Source organism: Dermochelys coriacea, chromosome 1 (assembly GCF_009764565.3).
Source record: "Dermochelys coriacea isolate rDerCor1 chromosome 1, rDerCor1.pri.v4, whole genome shotgun sequence".
NCBI classification, from domain to species: domain Eukaryota; kingdom Metazoa; phylum Chordata; order Testudines; family Dermochelyidae; genus Dermochelys; species Dermochelys coriacea.
Window position 1 is genome coordinate 267,520,525 of NC_050068.2, and position 15,940 is coordinate 267,536,464.

At 41.3% G+C, this 15,940-nt stretch overlaps 1 protein-coding gene across 14 annotated transcripts in view; it reads left to right on the plus strand.

Annotated features, from left to right (window-relative positions):
• ANKS1B (ankyrin repeat and sterile alpha motif domain containing 1B) overlaps nucleotides 1–15,940 on the plus strand; it is a 740,833-nt gene that overhangs the window by 707,009 nt on the left and 17,884 nt on the right. For all 14 annotated transcript variants that reach the window (XM_043491651.1, XM_043491643.1, XM_043491691.1 and 11 more), the window contains 2 exons: nucleotides 8,204–8,290; nucleotides 13,710–13,847. In XM_043491651.1, coding sequence (XP_043347586.1) covers nucleotides 8,204–8,290; nucleotides 13,710–13,847 — 225 coding nt within the window. The remainder of the gene's footprint in view (nucleotides 1–8,203; nucleotides 8,291–13,709; nucleotides 13,848–15,940) is intronic.

Sequence of the window (15,940 nt, forward strand, 5' to 3'; positions counted from 1 at the left end):
TAGGAACATTGAGGTGAAGGGAGATAGATGCCACCAAATATATATGATTTGTTTTTATGCATACATTTCTTCTTCTTTTTTTAATTACTTATATAATTAGATACAACAAACCCCATCTTCCTCTCAAGCAATCATTAATAAGACGATTTTCAGGGGTATAATGGCAGGGTGGGTCTCAAATGAAATGACTTGAATTGAGTTCATTTTCTAAGTAAATAACTGTCCATGCTATCACAGCAGGTGTTTATCTGGGTCAATGCCTAAATCAAAATATAGGAGGAAATGATTTATTGATTGAGGACAGGATTTATAGTAATGTGGAAATCTATTTTCTGATTCCGAGAAGATGATTTTCAGGCCTCAGTCCCACATTTTTTTGTACGAAGGAAGCGTAGGACAGAACATAGACATAACGTAGCAGAAATTAAATCTAGAGGATTTATACTATATTAACAGCTGGGACACTGCATTATTAAGTATATATTCATGGTTCACTGAGCCCTTTATAGGCTATTTATTGTGTGACTTTCCTTACATGTCCTCTCAAAAATATATTCTACCTTAATGGAGTTTAATTATCCAATTAATTCGCTTCAGTCTTTAAAGGTCACGTGGAAGAAGATCTGAGAGTTCAGATCTACAGTAGCTATTGGGGAAAGATTTCAAATCCATCAGGACAGTCACAAATGAAAATAATGTTTAAAATTATTCACAGAGTACACTGCACACCAACACACCTTAAACTGTGCAAGTTAATTGACAAATGCTGATAATGTGATAATGAAGGGGATTCTATAGTGATTTCCTATACAAATTCTATAGTGATTTCTGTTAGGATATAGATATTCAGGCCTGTCTGTAAAGGCCTGTACTCTAAGAATTTAGGTGTATTCTTATCACTTAGCTAGTTATAGAGGTATAAAAAAAAGAATCAAAATCACTGTCTGCCGATGTAAGGTCCTTCTCTTACTGTGACAGTCTGAGGCCCTGTGCTTAGGCTAAGACTAAGCAGCAGAGGCAGCCATAAGCTGGGAAGCGACCGGTCACTTCCTCACATTCCAAACTAGTCACACTGAAATAAGGTGCTATTGGGCTGTTAGGAATACAGTCCTGTCCTGATAATGCCTATCGCCTCCAGAGAAAGGGAAGTGCCTAGAAAATGTAAAAGGAAACTTAGTTTGATAGCATCCTGTCTGGCAAGAACTCACTTATCAATAGCTGGGATGTGAAATCCTCACTTCTGTATTGTTTTGTCATTATAATTCCCACTTTGCTATTGTTTATTTGCATGGTCTCTGTCTGGTTCTGTGATTGTGTCTGTCTGTTGTATAATTAATTTTGCTGGGTGTAAATTAATTAAGGTGCTGGGATATAATTGGTTAAATAATCATGTTACAATATGTTAGGATTGGTTAGTTAAATTTCAGTAAAATGATTGGTTAAGATATAGCGAAGCAGAATTCAAGTTTTACTATATAGTCTGCCTTCAATCAGGAAGTGTGTGTTTGGGGGCGGGGGTATGGGAATGGGAGTGGGGAAATTGGAATCATGTTTAGCTAAGGGCAGAAATGGGAACAGGGCCACAGGTAAGGCTCTGCGGTGTCAGAGCTGGGAAGGGGGACACGAAGGAAGGAAACTGGAATCGCGCTTGCTGGAAGTTCACCCCAATAAACATTGAATTGTTTGCACCGTTGGACTTCGGGTATTGTTGCTCTCTGTTCATGCGAGAAGGACCAGGGAAGTAAGTGGGTGAAGAAATAAGCCCCTTAACAATTTCCTAGAATAGTGAATACTAAGAGGCAAATATGTAACATTAAGAAGATACGGGATTCTCAAGTACCACACAAGTGTGAAAAATATGGTAGATTATTGTGGTATCTGAGCAGATGTCTCCAGATCTTTTCAAAGATTATTCGCAAAAAGAAAAGGAGTACTTGTGGCACCTTAGAGACTAACAAATTTATTAGCTTATGCTCTAATAAATTTGTTAGTCTCTAAGGTGCCACAAGTACTCCTTTTCTTTTTGCGAATACAGACTAACACGGCTGCTACTCTGAAATCAAAGATTATTGAAACTGTGATTATATTAACTGATAAATACTAAATGGGATTTAACAGTAATAATCAGTTATTGTTTTATTGTTATGCATAATTTGTTTCCATTTGTGCCCACACTGTGCTATGTCCTGTACAAATATAAAGGAAGCACAATCCCTCCTGGAAAAAGATGAACAGATGAACAGTAGAGAACATGCAAGTAGTCATAGTGGTGAATGACCATCTCATGATAGTTTGAGGATTGATAACACAACGTTCTTTGAGTGTGTTTCAGTGTGGATCCCAGTGTAGGTGCTTCAGTGTCTCGTGCATAAGATTGGATTCTTTTGAAAAACAACATCCATTAGGGCCACATTTGTGCCCTGTCACTCCTCATGCTCCTATGTGAGGGCATAAAGGGTGAAGCAGTCATCACCATCCCTGAGTTCCTGCTTACCACTAATGGGAGCAAGATGAAACCCAGTGAGTGTCCGACCCACTATTTCTGAAACTAAATTGGTGAAAAAAATTATCTTCACCCTTTGACTTTCCTTGTTGTCCTTGAATTGGGTGCTCTAAGTGTGTAGGGAAGTGTGTGTAAGTACAAGAAAGAAGAGGCACATACACCCTTTACAGCAGCGTGAGATGCTTTGCATCAACTGCCAGCCATAGAGTGGTCACCAAGCTGTCAAGGTTCAAATCCTGCCCATCCTGTGACAGACTCCCCTCATCGATGGGCACAGCCAGTGCTGCCTTTGCTGGGGGAGAGCTCAGCATGCAGGTAGTTTTCTTCCAGAACCCACAAGACCAGGAATGGTTGACTTGTGACATCTGCTTAAGCACTCTATGTGAGTCACTTCAGACTCAGAAGAAATAAAAACTGAAGTGGAGTCGAAAGAGCAAACATCAATCAATGCTTCCGCAAGCGGAAACCATATCCCAGAATCAGTCAGAAAAGGGATGGCAACAAAGAGGACACTATCAAAGCCAGCACGGAGAACCTCAGCACTAGCAACCTCAACACCAGAGCTGGCACATGTGCCTGACACAGAAGGGTGATGCACAGGACCATCCTACAAGGAAGATGTAAAAACATCACTCCATGGATTAAGCCTCCAAATCTTCCACAGAGTTGGGAACAGCACAGAGTGGAGGATTCCCAGTACAAACATCAACATCTATACCAGTGCGGACAACCTTTTTGGTATTCAAAGCTTCACAAATGCAGCTAGGATTGTTCTCCCCATCAACAAGAACATACTTCAGCTGGGTAAGGAACTCTGGCAAACCCCAGCCACTCTTTGTCCCATGTCTAAAACAGGTGGAAAAAAGAAATGCCAGATGATCTTAAAAGGCTTTGAACATTTTGATATTCACGCAAATCCAGGGTCCTTGATAGTATCCACAATCCAAGAGAAATCCAGGTTCTCAGAGGGCACATCTTAGGACAAAACAAAGGCAGCAGATTTGACTGCCGTGTTGAGAGCCACAGCGGAGCTGATCCAAAGCCTCCCACTACTTTCGCAAACCACCTAACCTCTTTCCACCGTGTTTGATCCACTACTACATCAGACAAATGGGTGTTAACAATGGGCAATGATGTCTACGTGTTCATTTCTACACCTTATCCCCCGTCCCTCTTCAGGGACCCATCTCACAGTTACAAAAAGAAGTGACCTTGTTGCTCCTTCTAGGAACCATAGAAGAGGGACCTAAGCAGTACAGAGGAGAAGGCTTTTACTTCTTGTATTTCCTTATGCTAAAGTGGGGGAGGGACTTTGTGCTATCCTAGACCCAAGGAGAATGAGCAAATACATCACTGCATCAGATTCAGAATGATAATGCTTGCCTCTTCATACCATCTCTGCAGACTCAGAACTCTTGTGGCTCTTGAGTTACATGACACATACTTCTATAAAACTATCTACCCGGCCCACAGGAAGTATCTGAGATTCACAGTGGGGTCAAATCACTAGCAGTACAAGATACTGCCATGTGGACCCTCTGTGGCACTGACAGTCTTCACAAAATGCCTAGTGGTGGTAGAATTCCTGAGGAGATAGAGCATCCATGTCTACCCTTACATGGATGACTGTAAAGCAAGTCCCAGCAGGAAGTGGCAGTGAGCCTAGAATATCATCCAGCTTGGTCTCCAACTGAAATATGAAAAATCATCTCTGACCTCATTATAGATAGAGCTGATAGGCAGTATGATTGAATCCAGATTGCTGAGAGAGTACCTGCCAAAGATAGGTTTCTGTCACTGCAATCACAAACTTGCCTTGAAGTATTAGGTCATATGTCAGAGTGTATATGTTTGACATTGTTCGCCAGACTTCACCTGCAGTCCCTACAATTCTGACTCTCCATTGAGACACTGCAGTGATAGGAAGATCTCAGTGCTACCTCATGTCCTCACAGAGTTGATAGGGAGGATGGAACCCAAAAATCTGTGGAAGGTGGTACTGTTCTCATCCGCCTTCCCAACAAAGAGTGTAATCACAGAAACATCTGGGGCAGGGTGAGGTCACCCGGACCACCCACAAATGAATGGGACCTAGTCCCCAGGAGACATAGGACTTCACATAAACATCCTGGAACTCAGAGCTGTTGGGCTCACCAGTATAATGTTCCTACCTGTCCTCCAAAATTCCATAGTGCAGCTCCTGATGGGCAACATCTCCATGATGCCCTACATAAACAAGCCAGTGCCTACTCATCACTCCTCTTCCTGGAAGCTATCAAACTTGACATGGTGCCACCAACATGGGAAAACCCTGTTGGCTCTTCACCTTTCCGGAGTCAGCAATGACCTGGCAGACTTCCTGAGCAAACAATTGTGACCAATCGTGAGTGGTCCCTGCAGAGGTCCATCAAAGCCAATATTCCATTGGGGGAGGGGGTCCCACAATAAATCTGTTCACTATCAAAGACAATGCCAAGGGCCAGAATTTTTGTTCCAGAGGGGGCATGAACCTGGGGTCATTGCCAGATGCCTTTCTTCTGCAATGGAATCCAGGCCTCCATTTGCCTTTCCACCAATTTTCCTGATCCCCAGGTGATTTCCAAAATCAAAAGAAACAAACCCACAGTAAATCTCATCATTCTCCCTATTGGCCAATGGCTGACTGACTTAAAGATGCCCATTCACCCTTCGATTCAGCTCCAAAACTGCCACAGCACCACAGTCAGATAGTCCAACCAGACTCAAAGTCCCTTTACCAGATAGCCTGGATGTTGGCTGGTTAAGTACCACGGACAGGGAGTGCTATAGGCAAGTCCCAGAAATCCTGATATAGACAAGGAAAACATCCACCAGAGGGATTTTGTCAAAATGGCCAGCATGACTTGGGCCCTCTGCACGCTTCAATACCAAAGCGCCCAGACTGTTTGCAGCAGCTGAAACAGTCTGGCCTTTCATTCAGCTCCACTAAGGTTCATCTAATAGCAATATCAGTTTGCCATCCACCTGTGCAGTCATGTTCCATCTTTCACCCAGAGCTATCAGAATTCATCAAGGGCCTGTTACATACTTACTCACTGATCAAAAGAGCCTGTTCAATGTTTCCTCTCAAGGCTTTCAGGATGCTCCTTACTTCATCTCACTCTGAAGACAGTCCTTATGGCTCACCCCCTTATCAGAAAATTTCATAGGATAAAGTGGTGCTCAAACCCAGGCTCATCCCCAACGTAGCGTCAGAATTCCATCTGAATCAACCATCAATCTGCGTGACTTCTTCCTGAAACCTCCCAATTTCTAAAATCTGCAAGGCGGCAATGTAGAGTAACCCACTGACATTCATCAAATGCTGTGCCCTGGACTAGACGGCCACGGCAGAGGCCCAGTTCAGGAGAGTGGTACTACAATCTCTGACAAATGCAGCTGATACTACTCTTCCTTCCATCCAGAGGGAGTACTGCTTGCCAGTCACCTATCATGGGATTTACGCTGCTATCCTCAAAGAAGAAAGAATGGTTATTTACCCTACACTAACTGTGGTTCTTTGAGATGATGATATCAGTCTGGATCCTATAATCTGCCCTTCATCCCCACTTTCAGAATCCTCAGTGAACACAGGCTTCAAATTGCAAGAGAATTGAGGGAGAGTCATGGCCACTCCACTCTTTATGCCTTCCTGTTGGAACATGAGGATGCACAGAGCCCATGCATAGCCCTGACAAATGCTGGTATTCAAAAGAATCCAATCTTGTGCACATGGGCATCTATAGTGGACTCCACACTGACAACATCATCTCAAAGAACCACAGTTACTGTAGAGTAAATAACAGTCATTCTTTTTGTTATTGTTGCTTTTCTTTAGAAATAATCTATCCTGTTATCTCTCAACCTTGACATGGAGATCAGCTAGTTTATGCAGGTGTTGCATAGAATTGGCTCCTCAGGGAGGATTTAAATGCAGATAGTGGCCTTGCAGACCAGATCTGAGTGGGAGTGTTCCATCTGTAGGGGGTGGTATGGAAGAAGGCCAAAGGACTAATGAAATTGAGTAATGACATGTAAAAGCTGGCATCACTGGCAGAGTAAAGGGGATGGAGGGGAAGGGAGTGACACTGAAACAGCCAGGATGGAAAAATAGGAAGGGCAGGACTATGCAGGGTTTCGAAGGCAAGGACATAAAGCTTGAACTTGAAGGGAGTCCTGTGGAGAAACTAAAAGAGATGATGGTGTGATTGGACCAATGGACAGAGAAGATGAATTTAGTGGGTGTGCTTTGAATGGGTTAGGAGAGAGTGGATAATGTTGTTAGGAAGGCCAGACGGAGGCAGTTAAATTAATTAAAATAAGAGACAGAGTCCCAGAAGAAAATATTTTGCTCTAGGGATAGAAAGAAAAGGATGGAAGTTAGAAGCTGGGTTGCTAGATGATTAAATCTCTGTTGTCATGTTTATGAATATTTTGTCTGGAACTGGGTGTATTGCTTGCTATTCTGATAGCTGGATATACAGAAGCTTTCATAAATTCACTGTCACGCGTTCTGTGAACTGTCACTGAATTTTATGAAGAAGCTCATATTTGACATCTTTTTCACACAAACACACTCCATAGGCATCAGTATTCTGTTTTCCATGCTCAAGAGAAATGCGGATGGAATTAGTACCTTAATGCAGATTTTGCCTCATTCTCTGAAATTTTCGTTTACTCTTTTTTAAAGAAGGAACATTTTTAGCCCTTCTGGTTACAAGAATCTTTATCCAGTATAGATTGTCTTGTTCAGTCTGCCACCATTAATAAGAGAGATGCAATCACACATGCGCGCGTGCGCGTGCACACATACACACTCAATATATATATATATATATATATATATATATATATAGGGGTTAACTATGAAACTTGATTAGCACAGACATAATTGCAGAATCTGGTTGGCTATTTGGCTTTGAATTTCATGTTGTCACAAATGTCTAATTCTGTTTGAGTCCTGAGGGAGCAGGATCCAATTAGAAGATCTGATCATTGGCCCTCTCCTTCAAGCTCATGATTATTTTGCTGTCTACTGTTAACTCTACTTTTTTGTCAGACACATTATTTCCAGATACAGCAGCTATTCCGTAGTTTAGATCTGTGCTTATGATCTTATGTATATGATACTCATAAATATTGGATTTCATTTTACTTAGTTGCTCTAATAATCTGTCTAGGTTACTTTGCAGTTTGGATCTCTCTCACTGTTTAATTTCTCTGATTTTGGTATTATCTCCATATTTGATTGCAGGTGAATTTGTTTTCCTGTCTAAAAAATAGATCACTGATCCCACTTCATATATTTCCCCATTTGTAAAGCTCACAATGAATGAGTGCTCTCTGAACCCTATTTACCAACCAACTACTAATCCATACTATAATAGTTTTATATGGTAGAGTTTTGGCCCTACTTGTATTTCACCTTACTAAAGTGCAGATGTATCCATTGCATTCCTTTTCTCTAGCAAATCAGTATGTGTGTAGTAGGTTGTGTTGGCAGCTGTTTCACAATCCAAAAGCATAATCAAGAGAAAGAAACAAATATTTGAATTAAATTTTGTTTTACTTTAATTCACATATATTTTTCCATCAGGAGAAAAAGAAGAAAAAAAAATTGAACAGGCTACACTCGCCAGTACAGAACAAACTATTCTAACAGCTCTCTCATTTTTATTTCAGAAGTCTACAGAGCAAATGAAGAAAGTCCCTACTATTGTTCTATCAGTCTCTTACAAGGGAGTCAAATTTATTGATGCAACAAATAAGGTATGTGTAATTTTTGGTCATCAGATTTTATTCCTCATTGTGCTAGATAGCTTATCTAGTAAAAGCCACATGAACATCTTGAATTCCAAGTCCCCTGCCCTCTTTTTTTTTTCTCTCCTACCCTGAACAGACAAAGTACCTCTCTTGCACTCCAGAAACCCACTCTTGTGGACAAATAGAGCAGTTCTGGAGGGAATTGTGTCCAGTCTTCCCCCATCAAAGGGAAGCTCATCACAAGAAGGGTTTGGCAGGATGCCCCTCCTCACCTGGACAAAATCCCCCAACCTATTTTCCTTTTATAGTACATTATGCGGAAAAGTATGTGTTCCTTGCTTTTCAAAACACAAAATATCCCATATGGGGGCTTTCCCCAACCCCTTGTAAGTGTAGTAAAATTGTTTGGTTTTATACAAAACCCAGCGCAGCAAAGGTCAAGAGGTATGAGACTGGTATAATCGCCTTCCAGCTTCCAACCATTTTAAGGGAGTGTTATAGGTTGTGCCTGCCCTTTAGTGCCCCCTTCTGGCCAAGTGTGGGTCTGCAGAGGCGTGCCTCAGTTTCGCCTTAACTCAGACTCCCTTAAAAAGTCAACACAGGCCAGATGTACAGAATTTGCCCCCTTTGGGGGTATAATTTAGTACTTCCAGCCTGAAGTCCTTCAAAATGAAAACTCAGCTGGGCTCAGTTCTTCCTCCCTGATGGTCTGGAGTTTGGCTTCTCCTGCTGCCTTCCCCCCATTGACTCAGGAGCCTCTTTACTCCTTGCAGGCATCTGCCAAATACTTTAATCTGTCTCCCCTTTCCTGAGACCCAGGTACCTTCTCTTAGGCTCAACTGGACAGCAGATAATCAGTGCAGGTGCACTGGATCCTGCTCCCTTTCTTGCAGGGGCCAGTCACCCTGTGACAGGGGGTTTACAGGTACTTGCACTCTGTCTTCCTGAACTGCAGCAGCCTCTTCACAATCACTATGAGTCTCCTAATTTCTTCATTTTACTGTGTATCAGGGCATCTGGTGTTTGTTTAGGGTTCTTTTCTCCTATTAGATTTGCAATGTTATAAACCACAGCACAGATAGAAAGATAGAAGAATGTAGTGCTGGAAAGTATGATGATTTCTCGCTCAGCTAAAATAAAATTTGCAAGATTCCTAGGGGGTATAAAATGTACTATTTTATAAAGGTCTCTTTCTTCTCTTGACCTCTAAGATGTCAAGCAAACACTAATTATATCAATTCATGTGAATGACAAAACATTTTTGTTGTTGCTTAATTTCGTATGTGTGACTGCCTATCTGACTAGGTTGCTAGGGTTTATGACTGCTTTGCATTGCTAAGCAGCCTGGCTACAGTGGAGAATTGGCCCATATACTATCCCCTGTTATCCCTCAACCTTGCCTTTGCCGATCACTTTATGTAGGTATTGAATTAGAAGTGGGTCTTCAGAGAGGATTTGAATGTGGACAGAATAGTGGTCTTGTGGACCAATTCAAGAAGGCTGTTTCATAGATTCTAAAGCCAGAACGGACCATTGTGAACATTTAGTCTGACCTCCTGCATAACACAGGCCAGAGAACTTCCCCCAAATAATTCCTAGAGCAGATCTTCACTTTTAGAAAAACAACCAATTGTGATATAAAAATTGCTTGCATAGTGGGGTGTGCGAAAAGACCAGAGCTAGTTATGTGAGAAATAAATGAAAAGCATGCCAAGGTTGGCATCACTGGCAGAGAAGACGGCCCAAGAGTTTCTTTCAATTCTTTAAAAGTGGCAGAGAGTCCTGTGGCACCTTATAAGTGGGTGACGAAAGCTTATGCTCCAATACGTCTGTTAGTCTATAAGGTGCCCCAGGACTCTTTGCCACTTTTACAGATACAGACTAACACTGCTACCCCTCTGATACTTTCAATTCTTTGTGTTCCATCAGGGTCAAAATTGATTTTTCACCTCTCCCTCCTTTCTTTTGGAGGAAGTTGGCAAATTTTATGTTTGTAAGCCTTTTACACTGAACTCTTACGTGCTAGAGTGCAATCATTTTTCTGTTTTGGCTAGAAAGATAAGTAATGCATCAGTCCTATCCAGCTTCTCAAACAGTAGAATATCTTCTCACACTTACAAAATCTGGACTGTATTTCCTTGCTGTAAAAGTCCATGTAGCAACCTGCCACTCTCCTGTGGCCATTGTTTCCATCTCTGCCCATCTGTGTGCTCTATCCATTTCCCACAAATAAGTGTGTGGTTGTTTGCCTCCAGATGAGCCTGCAGCTGATGGCTTCTGTTATTTATTAATAAATTATAGAATATTTAGTGGCCATAACAGCTACTAGTCATGTACATGAAAACCCAGCTCTCATGGTTGTTCCTCATTTACACTATGTCATCAGAATAAGTTGTACTTATCCCAAGATCCTTCCCAGAGTCGTGTCTGATTCCCACTTAAATCAAACCAATATCTTCCCTTTATTCTTTCCAGTGCCTCATAACATGCCTGGAAGAGCGAAATTCCTTAACTTGTATATTCAAATGTTAGAGTTGTTTCTTTGACAGGACTAAATGTTTTCATAAATCACATTTGCAGGCTTAGCTATTTCAGACTAAAGACTATGTAAATGAATAAAACTTTGTACTCTATGTTGTTATGACAAGGCAGGGGTTTAGATAGTAGAAGGACTCACAACTCATTACACCAGAGCTATATCAATGGCTATTTGGCATTTGAGGCATACTTTGACTCAGCACGCTGTTGAGGCCTGATGCAATGCTAGTTTAGAAAGAGCAGTGTTTAGCTTTCTTTATTGTTGATCACATCTCGTTTCCCTACTTTCTGGAGGATGTGTGCTGCTAGGTCATCTCCCAAGAATGGGGGGGTCAGATGAGACAATTCAGGGAGGAGAAGGGAAGGTTGCTCTCCAGTAACTAGAGCTCTCTAAAGGTATTCCTTAGCAGAGCCATGCTCAGCTTCCTTTCTTCGTTGCCTTTTCAGAGTTTGCTGAGAATTTTTGTAGCCCAGGAACTGAATGGCATTTTGTAGATGGGACCTTTCATACCGCCTTAGAATCTTTGGCCAGTGCCATAGGTGTGCACCTCAGAACAGCAAACGGGTTTATAATGGTTTCAGTGTCTACACAGCAAGGGTACACTGTGGCAGTGTCCCAAGGGAACTCTAGGTCGTTGCCGGCAACCCCTTAAGGAGGGAGAGGACTTGGTACAAAAACTAGATAAAGTGAAACTCAGCTGTTTGGTTTGGACCATGGAAATTCATGGACTTTCTTTCTTTCCAAAAATCTCAGTATATATAAATGGCAAAAACCATGAGATTTCAAGTTAAAATGCTGCAAAAGACTCTCATGAGTTTCAACTAGTTTCAAAACACAAAGCTCTAAACCAATGCAGGTTTACTCAGTGCTGAGTCCAGGGTCACTTGAGAGCTTTACAAAGGTTAGCAAAACTTTCAGTGAGCAGAACCTGTTTTCAGGCGTATAGCACACTTGAAACCAGATGAGTATTATGTGGCTTCTGGTTTGGAGGTAAATATTTCACATAGTTTTAATATCTTTTGAGCAATAATCCCTTTTCACCTGTAATGCAACATTGGTAATACATCATGATCATATGGTAATGTATTACAGTTTTATTTGTAGGAAGCTAAAACCTTGCTTTTTAGTATCATTTTAATTCTGATAAAAATCTTTGTCTAGGCCAACAGTTCTCAAACTGAGAACAAAAGAAATATAAAGCAAACCATGTTATTGTGTTTTGCCTAAAGCAACGTAAAATCAAATGAACATTAAATATAATTAAGTATGAAGATTTTCACAAATGGGTGTCCATTAAGGCATAATAATTGTTTATTGTCATTTGGTATGAGTAATACATTATACAGAAATAGAAATTAAATAATATGCTACAACAGTTTAAGATTAAGAGGATTATTTTGTGTCTTCAGTTACAATTTCCTTATTTTGGATTTTTGCATAATTTGAATATTAAAAAGTGTTGGAATGCTGCCCTTTTATCCAGAGTTTACTCACTCATTATTTCCTCAATTAGATATTAATAGGCCTTTCAGAAAACTTGCCAAGTATGCAAGTATATCTTGGCAGGTTAGAAGAAGACAGAGGAGAGTGATTCAAATGACCAAGTTACATATAATCTCCCCTCCAAAAAAAGAGAGCTCCTCAAAGAATGCTTTTAATTTGCACAGATGTTACTGACACAACATTTAGCCATAGATCTCACTGACTGTGGCATTAGACATCATATATGTTATGATAATACTGTATGCTTAGTGCCAAAAAACAGTGTGTAGCAGCACTATAGTGTTTTGATCGAGTAGAGATGTCATACTGCAGACAGGAATATTCTGTGTTTGTGGAAATACAGTAGCCACATTGAATAAGGCTATGATTTAGGAAAGCACTTAGCCATGTGGTGAAGACCATCCTTATTCGTTGACTCACTTTGAGCATGTGCCTTTGCTGAAATCGAGGCTTAAATCTATGACCATAATTCAGCCTCCTCTTTGGCTTCTTGGATCCTCTGGCCTAAACAAGGTAAATATACAGCAGTATTTTTACACAGGTAGACATTCATTATTTTCGCCAAAGCTTTAGACAAAGTCGTCTTTTCGTACATCAGGCAGACATATCTTGTCTTTGCCTCAGTATCATTCTGTAGTTTAATTTGGCCATTACATAAGCGTCCTTCTCTGCATGAACAGTTTAATTTCTCCATATCCCTCTTGCAGGACGGTCTTGGTAGTAAATTGAGATATATTGCCACATCTTTCCAAAGTAATCCTTTTCCTGAAACCCCTTTAACAGCTCCATGCTTATACATTGATGAGTATTGTTCATTCGGTTTCAGGTGGAAGAGTCAGATTGAATTTCTTCAAACTGTGCATGCAAAGATCCAGAGAATGCACCTGCACTGTCCTACCTTTTCCCATCTACCTGTGGGCTGCAGTGGTACTGATTGTTAGAACAGAAACAGCAGCATCAATGGGCATAGAAGTAGAAAATTAATAGTCTATTATAGTTATTCTCTTGGCTGTGTCCCATGAAAGATGCCTCTCTGTCACAGGATACCGTGTAAATTGTACACTGCTCTCATTTGAAAAGCAACACAGAACTGGAGGAAAACTCCAGGATTTTGCAGTTTCCTGTAGAATTCACTATTGACGATAGATAATATTTGGATACTGTTGGAGGGGCCAGAATTCAATGGTCCGTGTAAAAAGCTGAACATGTGGTGTTTTAATCACATTGTAATTAAAAGACATAGTACCTTTGAAATATTTTAGTGCAGAGGATGACTAGAGCCTTAAAATGCTAAAAACAGATTAAGTTGTTATGTAAGGGGCATCTACACTTAATTCCTGTGTTGACTGAAAAATAGTGATACTTTAGTTCTTTTTTTAACAGAACATTATTGCTGAACATGAAATCCGCAACATTTCCTGTGCTGCACAAGACCCTGAAGACCTCTCAACGTTTGCATACATCACTAAAGACTTGAAGACTAATCACCACTACTGCCATGTATTTACTGCATTTGATGTGGTCAGTTTACGGAAACTGTTGCATTTGACAATTTCCTTTATAAATCATGTTCATTAAAAATTATCAGTATAAAATTAATAATAGTAAATGTTACATATATTGAAAAGGCTTAGAAAGAGCCAGCTGGTGATGAAATGATACCACTGCAGGATTACAAAGCATTTCTCCAAGCTGTTAGCTCATTTCCCCTCACTCCTCTATGGAATAATTTTTTGTCTACAACAAGTTTGTTCTTGTTTCTCAGCTGTTGATTCTAACTATCAGGTTTGGCACACAGCTTTCTCCAAAGCTATGTAATACATACAATTTCTTTAACTGGCTGCTAAGGTAGTGGCTCATAAAAGTTCTTTACAAAAAGTTTGGTCACCCCTTCTGAAATCTCAGGGCACTACAAAGAAGTAAAAATCATAAATACTTTCAAACTCTGATCTATTTCCATGAAAACAACAACATATTGCACAATTGGACTGATGTACCCTATGGTTTTTTGGGCTTATCCAACAAGCAGTCAAGTAATTTGGTTTGATCCAGGAACGCATGTAAGCTTAACTTGAAGCATGTGAGTAGTCCCATTAAAGCCAGTGGCACTGCAAATCCTGGAAATGAATGCATGGCTGAGCAAATGGTGTTGACAGGAGGGCTTTGGCTTCCTTGGCCCTGGGGTGCTGTTCCAGGAAGGAGAACTGCTGGAGAGAGATGGTCTAACGTGTGCATCTTCACACACTGACTCACCAACCTAGTGAGGAGGGCTTTAAACTAGGTTCAAAGTGGGGAAGTAACAAAAGCTCACATGTAGGTATTAAAAAAGACGACCTTAACAGAGGGCTAAATGTTGGGTGGGAAAAGGAAAATTACAATAGGGACATAGAAGCATCAATAGGGATAACAGTGGGAGAATCTGCTCAACTTCTTAGGTGTCTGTACACAAATACAAGGAAAATGGAAGAACTGGAAATATTAGTCCATAAGATTAAATTATGACTTAATGGCATCACAGACATTTGGTGGGATAAATCTCATGACTGGAGTATTTGTATAGAGGGGTATAGTTTTTAAGCAAGGATAGGAGACGAAAAAGGAAGGAAGTGTTGCATTATTGTAGTGAAGTGAGACTCACCGGGGATCTCCTCCTGCTGGTCATCTGGGAATTAGCTCTTTTTCCAGTGTACGGAGCACCCTCTGCAGGCCGATGTCTCGCCTGCCACTGGCCCCATGTGCCTCCCGGATCCAGTGCCCTTTACCTCAGGGTTCTGACCTCTGCAGTACCCGTGCTCTGGGTCTCCCCTCCCAGGAGAATACCCCTCTAAGCCCACCTTGCCTCAGTGGCTACTGCCAGTCATCATCTAGCTCCTGCTCACTGGGGCAGACTGCAGTGTAATGGCCACTCATCACTGGCAAAGAGGTAGGACCTGCTGCCTTTGCCTATCCTCGGGCTGCCCCTCTGCAGCCCCAGTATCTTTTGGCCTTAAACAAGGCCTGCAACCTGGGAGTTTATCAGGCTGGAGCTCCTCTGCTCCCTTTGCCCTTCCCCAGCACTGTTCTGCTTCCGGTACCTTGCTCCCAGGCAGCTAGCCCTTCCCACTCCAGGGCTAGAGTGAGTCTCCTTCAGCTCCTGGCCCTCAATCCCTCTTATGAGGGCCAACTGGGCTCACCATAGCTGTGGTCAGCCACTCCCTTAGCTGCTCTTTTTCCCTGTTCTGTTGGAGTGGGGCAGCCGCCCCACTACAATTATACATTAAGAATAGACACATTTGTTCTGAGATTCAGAAGGAGGTGAGAGGCAGAGCAGCTGAAAGTCTCTGGGTTGAAGATAAAAGAGGAAAAACAGGACTGACATCATGGTACAGGTCTTCAGACAACCAAATCCAGAGGGGGAGGTGGATGACACATTTCTATAACAAATAACAGAAATATCTAAAACAGAAGACCTGGTATTAATGGGGGACTTTGACTACAGAGAATCTATTGAAAAAGTAACGTAGTAAAACACAAAATGTCCAATAAGTAAGTTTTTGGACTGTAGGGAGACAACCTTTTATTTCGGAAGGTGGAGGAAGTAACTGGGGAACAGCCATTTTAGATTTGATGCTAAC